This window comes from Pristiophorus japonicus, chromosome 2 (genome assembly GCF_044704955.1).
Source record: "Pristiophorus japonicus isolate sPriJap1 chromosome 2, sPriJap1.hap1, whole genome shotgun sequence".
NCBI lineage: Eukaryota > Metazoa > Chordata > Chondrichthyes > Pristiophoridae > Pristiophorus > Pristiophorus japonicus.
Window position 1 is genome coordinate 9,185,535 of NC_091978.1, and position 12,608 is coordinate 9,198,142.

Here is a 12,608-nt window from a genome sequence, read left to right on the forward strand (position 1 = left end):
GTAGAACTCCCTCTGCTCTTCTTCGAAATAGCGCCGTGGGATCTTTTACATCCACCAACAGGGCCTCGGTTTAGAAACAGAAAATAGGAGCAGTAGTAGGCCATTCGGGTCTACATCCACATTCAATATGATCATGGCTGATGGCACCATCCAACAGATGGCACCTCTGACAATGCAGCACTCCCTCAACACTGCACTGGAGTGTCAACCTAGATTTATATACTCAAGTCCCTGGAGTGGGATTTGAACCCACAATGTTCTGACTCAGAGGCGAGTGTGCTGCCCACTGAACCACAGCTGACACTCCATTATCATTGGATCATGCGACCAACAGGATGGTGGAAGGCGAACTAAAAGGACCATGCTCTATTTTTTTTTGGTCGCGCAATTCCCACAATAAACGGCGGTGCCCCTTTAAGGGGGTGCTGTGTGCCGTTGCCTCTCTTTGAGCGCTCACCTTCCTCTTGTGACGGTGAATGTCGCCGACGGAGTTGATGAGGCTGGTGGAGCCCAGCAGCATCCTGGTACTGCGGGGCCACTGGGTGCTCACCAGGGAGTGCTCGCCCATCAGGATTTTCCTCACGTTCTCCGAGCCGGTGACGCGGATCAGCGGGCGGCCCAGGAGGTGCGTCTTGAACACATTGCCGTACTTCTCACGCCTCGAGGAATGGAAGCTGGAGCCCTGTCGCACAGAGAGAGAGAGAGAATATATTACACATCGCGGACCGCCTGGTTCATCGAGGCTGAGGCCCAAAGCATCAGTATTAGATGCTGAGAGCTTGTTTCCCCCTGGCTGGAGAGTCTAGAACTAGGGGGCACAGTCTCAGGATAAGGGGTCGGCCATTTAACAACATAAGAAATAGGAGCAGGAGTAAGCCACCTGGCCCCTCGAGTCTGCTCCACCATTTAATGGCTAATCTGATCATGGACTCAGCTCCACTTCCCTGCCCACTCCCCATAACCCTTTACTCCCTTATCGCTCAAAAATCTGTCTATCTCCGCCTTAAATATATTCAATGACCCAGCCTCCACAGCTCTCTGTGTCAGAGAATTCCACAGAGTTACAACCCTCTGAGAGAAGAAATTCCTCCTCATCTCAGTTTTAAATGAGCGGCCCCTTATTTTAAGACTATGTCCCTTACTTTTAGTTTCCCCTATGAGTGGAAATATCCTCTCTGCATCCAGCTTGTCGAGCCCCCTCATTATCTTATGTGTTTCAATAAGATCACCTCTCATTCTTCTGAACTCCAATGTGTATAGGCCCAACCTGCTCAACCTATCTTCAGAAATCAACCCCCTCATCTCCGGAATAAACCTCGTGAACCTGCTCTGAACAGCCTCCAATACAAGTATATCCTTCCTTAAATACAGAGACCAAAACTGTACGCAGTACTCCAGGTGTGGCCTCACCAATACCCTGTACAGTTGTAGCAGGACTTCTCTGCTTTTATACTCTATCCCCCTTGCAATAAAGGCCAACATTCCATTTGCCTTCCTGATCACTTGCTGTACCTGCATACTAACTTTTTGTGTTTCATACACAAGGACCCCCAGGTCTCTCTGTACTGCAGCACTTTGCAATTTTTCTCCATTTAAATTATAATTTGCTTTTCTATTAATTCTGCCAAAGTGGATAACTTCACATTTTTCCACAGTATACTCCATCTGCCAAATTTTTGCCTGTCTATATCCCTTTGCAGATATTTTGTGTCCTCCTCAAAATTTTGCTTTGCCACCCACCTTTGTATCATCAGCAAACTTAAAATTGAGATATGGAAAAATGTCTCCACTCTGAGGGTGGTGGATCTTTGGGATTCTCTACCCCAGGGGGCTGTGGATGCTGAGTCCCAGAATATATTCACGGCTGACACAGACAGACTTTTGGACTCGAGGGGAATCCAGGGATATGGGAATTGGGCGGGAATATGGCGTTGAGGTCGAAGATCAGCCATGATCTTATTGACTGGCGGAGCAGGTTCGAGGGGCTGTATGGCCTACTCCTGCTAGTGTTTCTTATGTTCTTAAGATTAGACGCACCCACCACCAAAGGAGGAGGTCTTTCAGCCCATCGTGCCTCTGCCGGCTCTTTGGTAGAGAAAGAAAGAAAGACTTGGATTTATATAGCGCCTTTCACGACCACCGGACGTCTCAAAGCGCTTTACAGTCCAATGAGATACTTTTAGAGTGTAGTCACTGTCGTAATGTGGAAAATAAAGAGATCTCCAATTAGTCCCACCCACCCCTGCTCTTTGCCCACAGCCCTGCAAATTTTTCTTCCCTTCAAGTATTTATCCAATACTGTTGGATTGTGAAGTTACTGTTGAATCTGCTCCCACCGCCCTTTCAGGCAGCGCATTCCCGATCACAACAACTCGCTGCGTAAAAAGAAAAATTCTCCTCATCCCCCCCTCTGGTTCTTTTGCAAATTACCTTCAATCTGTGCCCTCTGGTTACCCACTCCCCCGCCACTGGAAACCGTTTCTCTCCAATCTACTCTATCAAAACCTTTTATAATAAAAAAACGGGTTTGTTCAGGGGTGAGGGGAAAATACAGGACAAAATTATAGAATGTCACGAACCGAGCACAAATATGTGGACTCCACGTTCCCTTTATAATGCATCCAACTGGACAGTGAAAGAGATTCCCCTTTAAGACAAACTCATGGCACAGCTGTTGGTAACTTTCCGATCGCACTGATTATAGAAATAAGACCCCAGCTATTCACTCCCTCTCCACTTCCCCCTCTCTTTCATACAGTCTCTCTATCAGCCATGGCACCATGGGTGGTGCACTCTGGTCTCTGAGTCAGAAGATTGTGGGTTCAAGTCCCACTCCAGAGACTTCAGACAATCTAAGCTGACAGTCCCAGTGCCGAGGGAGTGCTGCACTGCTGGAGGTGCTGTCTTTCAGCTGAGATGTTAAACCGGGGCCCTGTCTGCCCTCTCAGGTGGACATAAAAGATCCCATGGCACTATTTTGAAGAACAGGGGAGTTATCCCCGGTGTCCTGGCCGATGGTTATGCCCCCAATCAACATAGCAAAAAAGAAATTATCTGGTCATTATCACGTTGCTGTTTGTGGGAGCTTGCTGTGCGCAAATTGGTTGCCGCATTTCCCACATTACAACAGTGACTACACTCCAAAAGTACTTCATTGTCTGAGATTGGTGTGCAAAATTAAAGCGCATGGTATTGGGGGTAATGTACTGATGTGGATAGAGAATTGGTTGGCAGACAGGAAGCAGAGAGTCGGGATAAACGATTCCTTTTCAGAATGGCAGGCAGTGACTAGTGGGGTGCCGCAGGGCTCAGTGCTGGGACCCCAGCTATTTACAATATACATTAATGATTTGGATGAAGGAATTGAGTGTAATATCTCCAAGTTTGCAGATGACACTAAGCTGAGTGACGGTGTGAGCTGTGAGGAGGACACTAAGAGGTTGCAGGGTGACTTGGACAGGTTAGGTGAGTGGGCAAATACATGGCAGGTGCAGTATAATGTGGATAAATGTGAGGTTATCCACTTTGGGGGCAAAAACACGAAGGCAGAATATTATCTGAATGGTGAAAGATTAGAAAAAGGGGAGGTGCAACGAAACCTGGGTGTCATGGTTCATCAGTCATTGAAAGTTGGCATGCAGGTACAGCAGGAGGTGAAGAAGGCAAATGGCATGTTGGCCTTCATAGCTAGGGGATTTGAGTATAAGAGCAGAGAGGTCTTACTGCAGTTGTACAGGGCCTTGATGAGGCCTCACCTGGAATATTATGTTCAGTTTTGGTCTCCTAATCTGAGGAAGGATGTTCTTGCTATTGAGGGAGTGCAGACTGATTCCCGGGATGGCAGGACTGACATATGAGAAGAGACTGGATCGACTGGGCCTGTATTCACTGGAGTTTAGAAGGATGAGAGGGGATCTCATAGACACATATAAAATTCTGACAGGACTGGACAGGTTAGATGCAGGAATAATGTTCCCAATGTTGGGGAAGTCCAGAACCAGGGGTCACAGTCTAAGGATAAGGGGTAAGCCATTTAGGACCGAGATGAGGAGAAATTTCTTCACTCAGAGAGTTGCTAACCTGTGGAATTCCCTACCGCAGAGAGTTGTTGATGCCAGTTCGTTAGATATTCAAGAGGGAGTTAGATATGGCCCTTGCGGCTAAAGGGATCAAGGGGTATGGAGAGAAAGCAGGAAAGGGGTACTGAGGTGAATGATCAGCCATGATCTTATTGAATGGCGGTGCAGGCTCGAAGGGCAGAATGGCCGACTCCTGCACCTATTTTCTATGTTTCTATGATCTTATTGAATGCTGGTGCAGGCTCGAAGGGCCGTATGGCCTACTCCTGCACCTATTTTCTATGTTTCTATGTTTCGATGTAAAGCGCTTTGGGATGTCCAGTGGATGTGAAAGGTGCTATATGAATACAGCGGTGGTGGTATTTCTCCAACGTTTTGAGGTGTCTGCTGTATATAGACAACGTCTCTAAGCCATTGAGGCTGGGTATCACTACTGCCCTGTAGGCCATAAGCTTGGTCTAAGTCACCTGAGAACTCACTTTTAGAGTGGAAGCATGTCATCCTCGACTCCGAGGGACTGCCTACGACGACGATGATATAAATTTAAGTCTATCTTTTTGTTTCAGCCGATTTCACCACCTCAACCAACGCTTCATGCACACATTTACTTTTTCTTATTACCATCACTAACTCTTCATTCCTTCCTCTAAGACCCTGAGGGATACGAGACCCTGCCCAGAGAGCATGTAGACTCCCCCAGCCACCCCCACCCCCCCACCTTACAGAGGTCCCCTGAGGCTGGGCCATCACATGTCACGAACTCTCTCTCTCTCTCAGATTCTCCATCTCTCTTTCTCTGATTCTCCATCTCTCTCTCTCTGGTCCTTTCTGTCCTGTAGATTTACCCAGGCTATCTCTCAGATTCTCTCCTCGATTCTCTCTCACAGATTCCCTCTCAGGTTATCTCCTTGTGTCTCTCTCAGATTCTCAACTATCACAGAATCTCTCTCAGTTCCCTCTCCCTCAGTTCCCTCTCCCTCAGTTCCCTCTCTCTCATTCCCTCTCTCTCATTCCCTCTCTCATTCCCTCTCTCTCTTTCCCTCCTTCAGTTCCCTCTCTCTCAGTTTCCTCTTCCTCAGTTCCCTCTCCCTCAGTTCCATCTCCCTCAGTACCCTCTTCCTCAGTTCCCTCTCTCATTCCCTCTCTCTCAGTTCTCTCTCTCTCATTCCCTCTCTCATTCCCTCTCTCTCAGGTCCCTCTCTCTCAGTTCCCTCTCTCATTCCCTCTCTCTCAGTTCCCTCTCTCTCAGTTCACTCTCTCTCAGTTCCCCCTCCCACAATTCCCTCTCTCATTCCCTCTCACTCATTACCTCCCTCAGTTCCCTCTCTCTCAGTTCCCTCTTCCTCAGTTCCCTCTCTCATTCCCTCTCACTCATTACCTCCCTCAGTTCCCTCTCTCTCAGTTCCCTCTTCCTCAGTTCCCTCTCTCATTCCCTCTCTCTCAGTTCCTTCTCTCTCATTCCCTCTCTCATTCCCTCTCTCTCATTCCCTCTCTCTCAATACCTCCCTCAGTTCCCTCTCTCTCAGTTCCCTCTTCCTCAGTTCCCACTCTCATTCCCTCTCTCTCAGTTCCCTCTCTCTCATTCCCTCTCTCTCATTCCCTCTCTCTCAGTTCACTCTCTCTCAGTTCCCTCTCTCATTCCCTCTCTCTCATTCCCTCTCTCTCATTCCCTCTCTCATTCCCTCGCTCTCAGTTCCCTCTCTCTCATTCCCTCTCTCATTCCCTCTCTCATTCCCTCTCTCTCAGTTCCCTCTCTCTCATTCCCCCTCTCTCGGTTCCCTCTCCCTCAGTTCCCTCTCCCTCAGTTCCCTCGCTCTCATTTCTTTTCTCATTCCCTCTCCCTCAGTTCCCTCTCCCTCAGTTCCCTCTCTCTCATTCCCTCACTCATTCCCTCTCTCTCAGTTCCCTCTCTCTCATTCCCTCTCTCATTCCCTCTCTCTCAGTTCCTTCTCTCTCATTCCCTCTCTCTCATTCCCTCTCTCATTTCCTCTCCCTCAGTTCCCTCTCTCACATTCCCTCTCTCATTCCCTCTCTCTCAGTTCCCTCTTCCTCAGTTCCCACTCTCATTCCCTCTCTCTCAGTTCACTCTCTCTCAGTTCCCTCTCTCATTCCCTCTCTCTCATTCCCTCTCTCATTCCCTCTCTCTCAGTTCCTTCTCTCTCATTCCCTCTCTCATTCCCTCGCTCTCAGTTCCCTCTCTCTCATTCCCTCTCTCATTCCCTCTCTCATTCCCTCTCTCTCATTCCCTCTCTCTCAGTTCCCTCTCTCTCATTCCCTCTCTCATTCCCTCTCTCTCAGTTCCTTCTCTCTCATTCCCTCTCTCTCAGTTCCCTCTCTCATTCCCTCTCTCTCATTCCCTCTCTCATTCCCTCTCTCTCATTCCCTCTCTCATTCCCTCGCTCTCAGTTCCCTCTCTCTCATTCCCTCTCTCATTCCCTCTCTCATTCCCTCTCTCTCAGTTCCCTCTCTCTCATTCCCTCTCTCTCGGTTCCCTCTCCCTCAGTTCCCTCTCTCTCAGTTCCCTCGCTCTCATTTCCTTTCTCATTCCATCTCTCTCAGTTCCCTCTCTCTCATTCCCTCTCTCATTCCCTCTCTCTCGGTTCCCTCTCCCTCAGTTCCCTCTCCCTCAGTTCCCTCTCTCTCATTCCCTCTCTCATTCCCTCTCTCTCAGTTCCCTCTCTCTCATTCCCTCTCTCATTCCCTCTCTCTCAGTTCCTTCTCTCACATTCCCTCTCTCTCAGTTCCCTCTCTCTCAGTTCCCTCTCTCTCATTCCCTCTCATTTCCTCTCCTCAGTTCCCTCTCTCTCATTCCCTCTCTCATTCCCTCCCCTCTCTCTCATTCCCTCTCTCAGTTCCCTCTCTCTCAGTTCCCTCTCTCTCATTCCCTCTCCCTCAGTTCCCTCTCTCTCATTCCCTCTCTCAGTTCCCTCTCTCTCAGTTCCCTCTCTCTCAGTTCCCTCTCCCTCAGTTCCCTCTCTCTCATTCCCTCTCGCTCAGTTCCCTCTCTCTCATTCCCTCTCTCAGTTCCCTCTCTCTCAGTTCCCTCTCTCTCATTCCCTCTCCCTCAGTTCCCTCTCTCTCATTCCCTCTCTCTCAGTTCCCTCTCTCTCAGTTCCCTCTCTCTCATTCCCTCTCCCTCAGTTCCCTCTCTCTCATTCCCTCTCTCTCAGTTCCCTCTCCCTCAGTTCCCCTCCCTCAGTTCCCTCTCCCTCAGTTCCCTCTCTCTCATTCCCTCTCCCTCAGTTCCCTCTCCCCCAGTTCCCTCTCTCTCATTCCCTCTCCCTCAGTTCCCTCTCTCTCAATTCCCTCTCCCTCATTTCCTTCTCCCTCAGTTTCTTCTCCCTCAGTTCCTTCTCCCTCCGTTCCCTCTCTCTCCGTTCCCTCTCCCTCAGTTCCCTCTCCCTCAGTTCCTTCTCCCTCAGTTCCCTCTCCCTCATTTCCCTCTCCCTCACTTCACTCTCTCTCAGTTCACTCTCTCTCAGTTCCCTCTCTCTCAGTTCACTCTCTCTCAGTTCACTCTCTCTCAGCTTCTCTCCCTCTCTTAGATTCTCTCAGATTTTCTACCTCTCTCTCAGGTTCTCTCTCTTTCTTTCTCTGATTCTCCCTCGCTCTCATTCACTCTGTGTCTCTCTCTATATATATCTGTCTCTTGCACTCAATCTGTCTCCCTTGCTCTCTGTTTCTCTCCATCTCACTCATTCGTCTCTCTGTCTCTTTCACTTTTACTGATTCTCTGTCTGTCTCTTTCACTCTGTCTCTGAACCAGTCTCTCCCTCTGCCTCTATCTGTTTCTCCCTCTCTCTCTCTCTCGCTCTCTATCCCTCTATCTCTTTGTCTCCCTCTCTCTCCATGCCTCTCTGTCTGTCTGTCTGTCTCTCTCTCTCTCCCTCTCTCTCTGTCTTTCACTCTCACTCTCTGTCTCCCTTGCTCTCTCTCTCTGACTCCCCCTCTCTCTCTGTCTGTTTTTTCTCTCTGTCTCTCACTCGCTGTTTCTCTCTCTCTCTCTGTGACTCTCACTGTCTCCCACTCTTGTCTCCCTCTCTCTGTACCTCTCTCTCGCTATCTATATCTCACTTTCTTTGTCTCCCTCTCTATCTCTCATTCCCTGTCTCTCTCCCTCGCTGTACCTCGCTCACTCTCTCTCTCACACTCTCTCCCTCTCTGTATCTCACTCACTCTCTCTTGCACTCGCTCCCGCTCTCTTTACCTCGCTCTCTCTCTTTCCCGCTATCTCTCACTTTCTATATATATCTCTCTCTGTCTCCCTCTTTCTCTGTAGCTTGCTCACTCTCTCTCACACTCTCTCCCGCTCTCTGTACCTCACTCTCACTCTCTCTCTCGCTATCTCTCACTCTCATTCTCTCCCTCTCTCGCTAGCTCTCCCTCTCTATCTCTCATTCACTTTCTCCCTCTCTCTCGTTATCTCTCCCTCTCTCTCTCTCACTCTCCCACTCTCTTTGTCACTCTCTCTCTCCCGCTATCTCTCTCTCTCTCTCTATCTCTCACTCTCTCTCTCTTTCTTGCTATCTCTCTATCTCTCTCCCTCTCTATCTCTCACCCTCTCTCTCTGTATCTTGCTCTCTCTCTCTCTCTCTCTCACTCTCTCTCTGTACCTCACTCTCTCGTGCTCTCTCTCACTATCTCTCTCACTCTCCCTCTCTGTACCTCGCTCTCTCTCACTCTCTCTCCCTCTCTCTCTGTACCTCACTCTTTCTCACTCTCTCCCTCTCTCTCTCACTCCCTCTCACTCTCTCCCTCTCTCTCTGTACCTCGCTCTTTCTCTCTCTCTCTCCCTCTTTCTCTCTCCCTCTCTCTCTCTCTCTCTCTCTGTACCTCACTCTCTCTCTCTCACTCTCTCACTCTCTCGCAATCTCTCCCTCTCTCCCTGTAATTCTCTCTCACTCTCTCTCACTCTCTCGCTCTCTCTCCCTCTCTCCCTGTAACTTGCTCTCTCTCACACACACACACAGTCTGTCTGCCTCGGAGCTGTGCTCAGCAATGAACCCTTGGCCCAACACGCGAGTGCAGTCTCTCACTCTCACACACAGGCACACCTCTCCCCCCCACCCCCCCCCCCCCACCAGCCCGCCCCCCGCCCCCGCACTGTTTGCCTTGTGTATAATGAGGGCCATCCGATAAATCTTATTAAACCAAATTTGAGAGATTATCTGGGTAATCGTGGCTTTTAACGCAATTACTGGCCTGATCTGAATAAATATAATTACAGCTCCCTTTGTGCTTAAATAAAGGGTTATTGATACATTTCCACCCACGGACAAAGAATGCTTTATGCAGAGGGAGTTCAGACCAGTTTACACAAAAAATTAGTATTTTAACAGCAGATCGCTGAACGAGAGGCGTCCCGCACCTCTCTGTAAAACGGAATCCTACCTCATTCTGCGTGAATGAATGAGACTGTCAGTGTGTTCAAGGTCGCCCCAGGTTACATTAGTTCTCGAATCGCTCACCGCCCAGGGGCTGAGCTGCGAAGACAGTGCCCCGGAGTGTGTGTGCAAAAGGGTGCAGAGGAGGCTGCCTCCCACAGTGGAGCAGACTTGGACTGATCACTGAGACCCCCATGTGGACACAGCCCTAACCCCCCCACCCCCCCCCCCCGGTGTTGAGTTAGCTTCCACAGCTACCAGACCTCCCACCACCAACAAGTACCTTCATCCGCCGAGCCAGGGCCAGCGGGTTGTTCGACTGCGGGAGGCGTCGCGGCAAAGCTTCATCGCTGCCGGCCGCTGGCATTGGCGTATGGGCACTTTCCAGCAAGCGGGGGTTGGAGCTGGACAGTGATCAGGAAGCAGAACCTGGGACGGATTACCCCCCTCCTCTCTCTCTCTCTAACCCAGAGGAAATTGTAACCTCTCCCCCCCCCCACCCCCCGTGCCTAACGGGATCTGAGCCACTCCTGTTACCCGCCCCCTTAATAAACCGAGCCTTCCAGAGAATGATATACAAACACATAGAATGACAAACATGCCTCCATGTGTTCAGACATATATATATAGACCCACATGAGCATATAAATAGGCACACATAATTATAAATATACAATCGTGTACATGACTACATATATGTAAATATGTCAGTGCACATATTATATATGTGTTCATATATAAGTACATAATGTAAATATGTGTACTTATATGTGCACATGACTACACGTGTCTGTGAGTATATGGAGCTGTGTCCACGTTGTTTTTATACACATACACACACACACACATATATATATATATACATATATACAGATACATACACACAGATACACACACATATATATATACACACATATATATATATATACACATATATACAGATACATACACACAGATATACACACATATATATATACACACACATACACACATATATACACACACAAATATATACACACACATACACACTGATTCATCCACATATACACGCACATATATATACACACATATCTACACACACATACACAGATACATACACATGTACACAGACAAATATATATATATACACACATTTATACACACATATACACTATCAGATGCACACAGATACATACACACATATACGCACACATATATACATACCATACACAGATATATACGCACATATCTACACAGAGATACATACAGACAGACACACACACTCATATACAAACACACACTCACACGCCCCCGCAAATGCGAGGACAGAGCCTGGAGATTGAAAGTCGCTGCGAGAGATTACTCAGCATTGTTTCTAGGAATCTCTCCGCGGCAGAAGCAGCGCTGGTTCGTCGCCGCTACACAGAGAGAGAGGGAGAGGGACAGGGAGCTGGGATCCTCACAGTACACAGTAGCACGTGTAGGGAGCGCTTTGCTCTGAGGGTAAGTGTCTGGTCCGCAAGTGGGACTTTTGCACAGGTCACTACTACCGGTGACAGCTCCAACTCGGATCAACAGCCTGTGAGAAACTCCGACCTCCAACTCCCCTCCTCTCTCGCTCTCTCTCTCTCCGCAGACGTGTTACACACTTTGCAAAAATTCTATTGAACGGTCATTAAAGATATTTGATAAATAGCGGCGCGGGTGCATATACTTAAATTCCCCGAAACGCCACTCCCGGCACATGCACGCGTGCAAAAACCTTTTAACTTCAACTCGATTTCATCATCCACCTAAAAACGTGACAATTTATAAGGGCTCGGTTGCATTTGCACCGATCAAGTCGCCACCTTGAAACCCGTGCCATTGCAGCCAATGTTCCTGCAGCCACATTTTAAACATTACAGTGATGCTTAAGCGAGAACGCCCCATTTCACAAATACAGCACAGGAGGAGGTCATTTAAATGTCTTCAGGGGGAGGGAGTGAGGCCCTCACAATAAGACCCCGACTGACACTCCAAATCAGAGGGGGGGGTTTAAATATATAATATATATATATATATACAGGGGTCGTGCTCCTGTCATGCACTGGAGATATTTCACTTCTGACATGCCAAGACATTTGAATTGTGTTAAAATGACACACACACACACACATAAACTATCAACATTGCACCGACAGATTAAACACGCAGACAGCAATGAGAGAGACAGACAGACAGAGAATTGGGTGCTGAAACCTCACCTCTACCAGCCAGTGGAAAGTTTCACCAACGAGTGGCAGTCCCATGGAGCCCTTGGGGATCGGCAAATTGCAGCTTTTGTCCCGGGTCACCGTCCAGCGGAATTGCCAAAGTTGTGTGGAGACAGCCGCCAGGAGAACCACAGAGACCAAGCAAGCAGTCACTGTCGCGACAGCCGACACCAGTTCAAATCCTTCAAAAAACATCCTTGCAAAAAAAAAATAACAGCAAAAAAATAACAGCGACAGGGAGAGAGAGAGAGAGAGAAAAAAAAGGAGACTGGTGAGAGGGTGGAAATTACAAAACAAATAATAAAATGTTTCCCCTCTCCCTCTCACTTTTTTTGGGGCCAAAAAAATAAACTTTTAAAAATTTATTAAACTTCTATTCTTTCAACAAAAAATACATACATACACACACACACACACATACAGGGGTCTCTGAATAGCAGAGGAGATGTCTTGAAGTGTGTGGTGTGTGTGTGTGTGTGTTATGTGTGAGTTGAATGAGTTGATTTCCTGCACAGTGCTTTGCCCTGGAGTGTGTCTATATATGAGGCGGGGAAATTCTGGCAGAAAGCCACAACGGTGGCTGCAGCCCGCCCCGTTCAGGCAAGCACCGCAGGCGACCTGGAGCAGTCCCGGTGGAATCAATGCAAAGCTCGAACTGGCGTCTCGTCGAGAACTTCAAGAGGGAGAGAGCGAGAGAGAGAGGCGAGAGAGAGAATTTATGTAATATTTGCACACACACACACTCTCTCTCTCTCTGCCAACCTTCCAGTCCCTCCTGTTGCACTGCAGACCTGGAACAAAATAGAGAATATATATATCTAGGGCATTTCTCTCGGAATTTACAAAAAAATAATAATAATGTTGGGGCGAAAAGCGATCAGGTATATATCTTCGCGCCGCGACAGCTGAAC

The 12,608-nt window shown here is 48.4% G+C and overlaps 1 protein-coding gene across 1 annotated transcript in view; it reads right to left on the reverse strand.

Moving 5' to 3' along the window:
- The window catches only part of LOC139229355 (cytochrome P450 26B1-like), a 45,371-nt gene extending 33,041 nt beyond the window's left edge, over positions 1-12,330 (reverse strand). Inside the window, exons 1-2 of the mRNA XM_070861059.1 lie at positions 11,689-12,330; positions 458-682 (exon numbers count right to left, since the gene is read on the reverse strand). Of these exons, the coding sequence (XP_070717160.1) occupies positions 458-682; positions 11,689-11,892 (429 nt within the window). The 5' untranslated portion in view covers positions 11,893-12,330. The remainder of the gene's footprint in view (positions 1-457; positions 683-11,688) is intronic.
- Between the last annotated feature and the right edge of the window lie 278 nt (positions 12,331-12,608).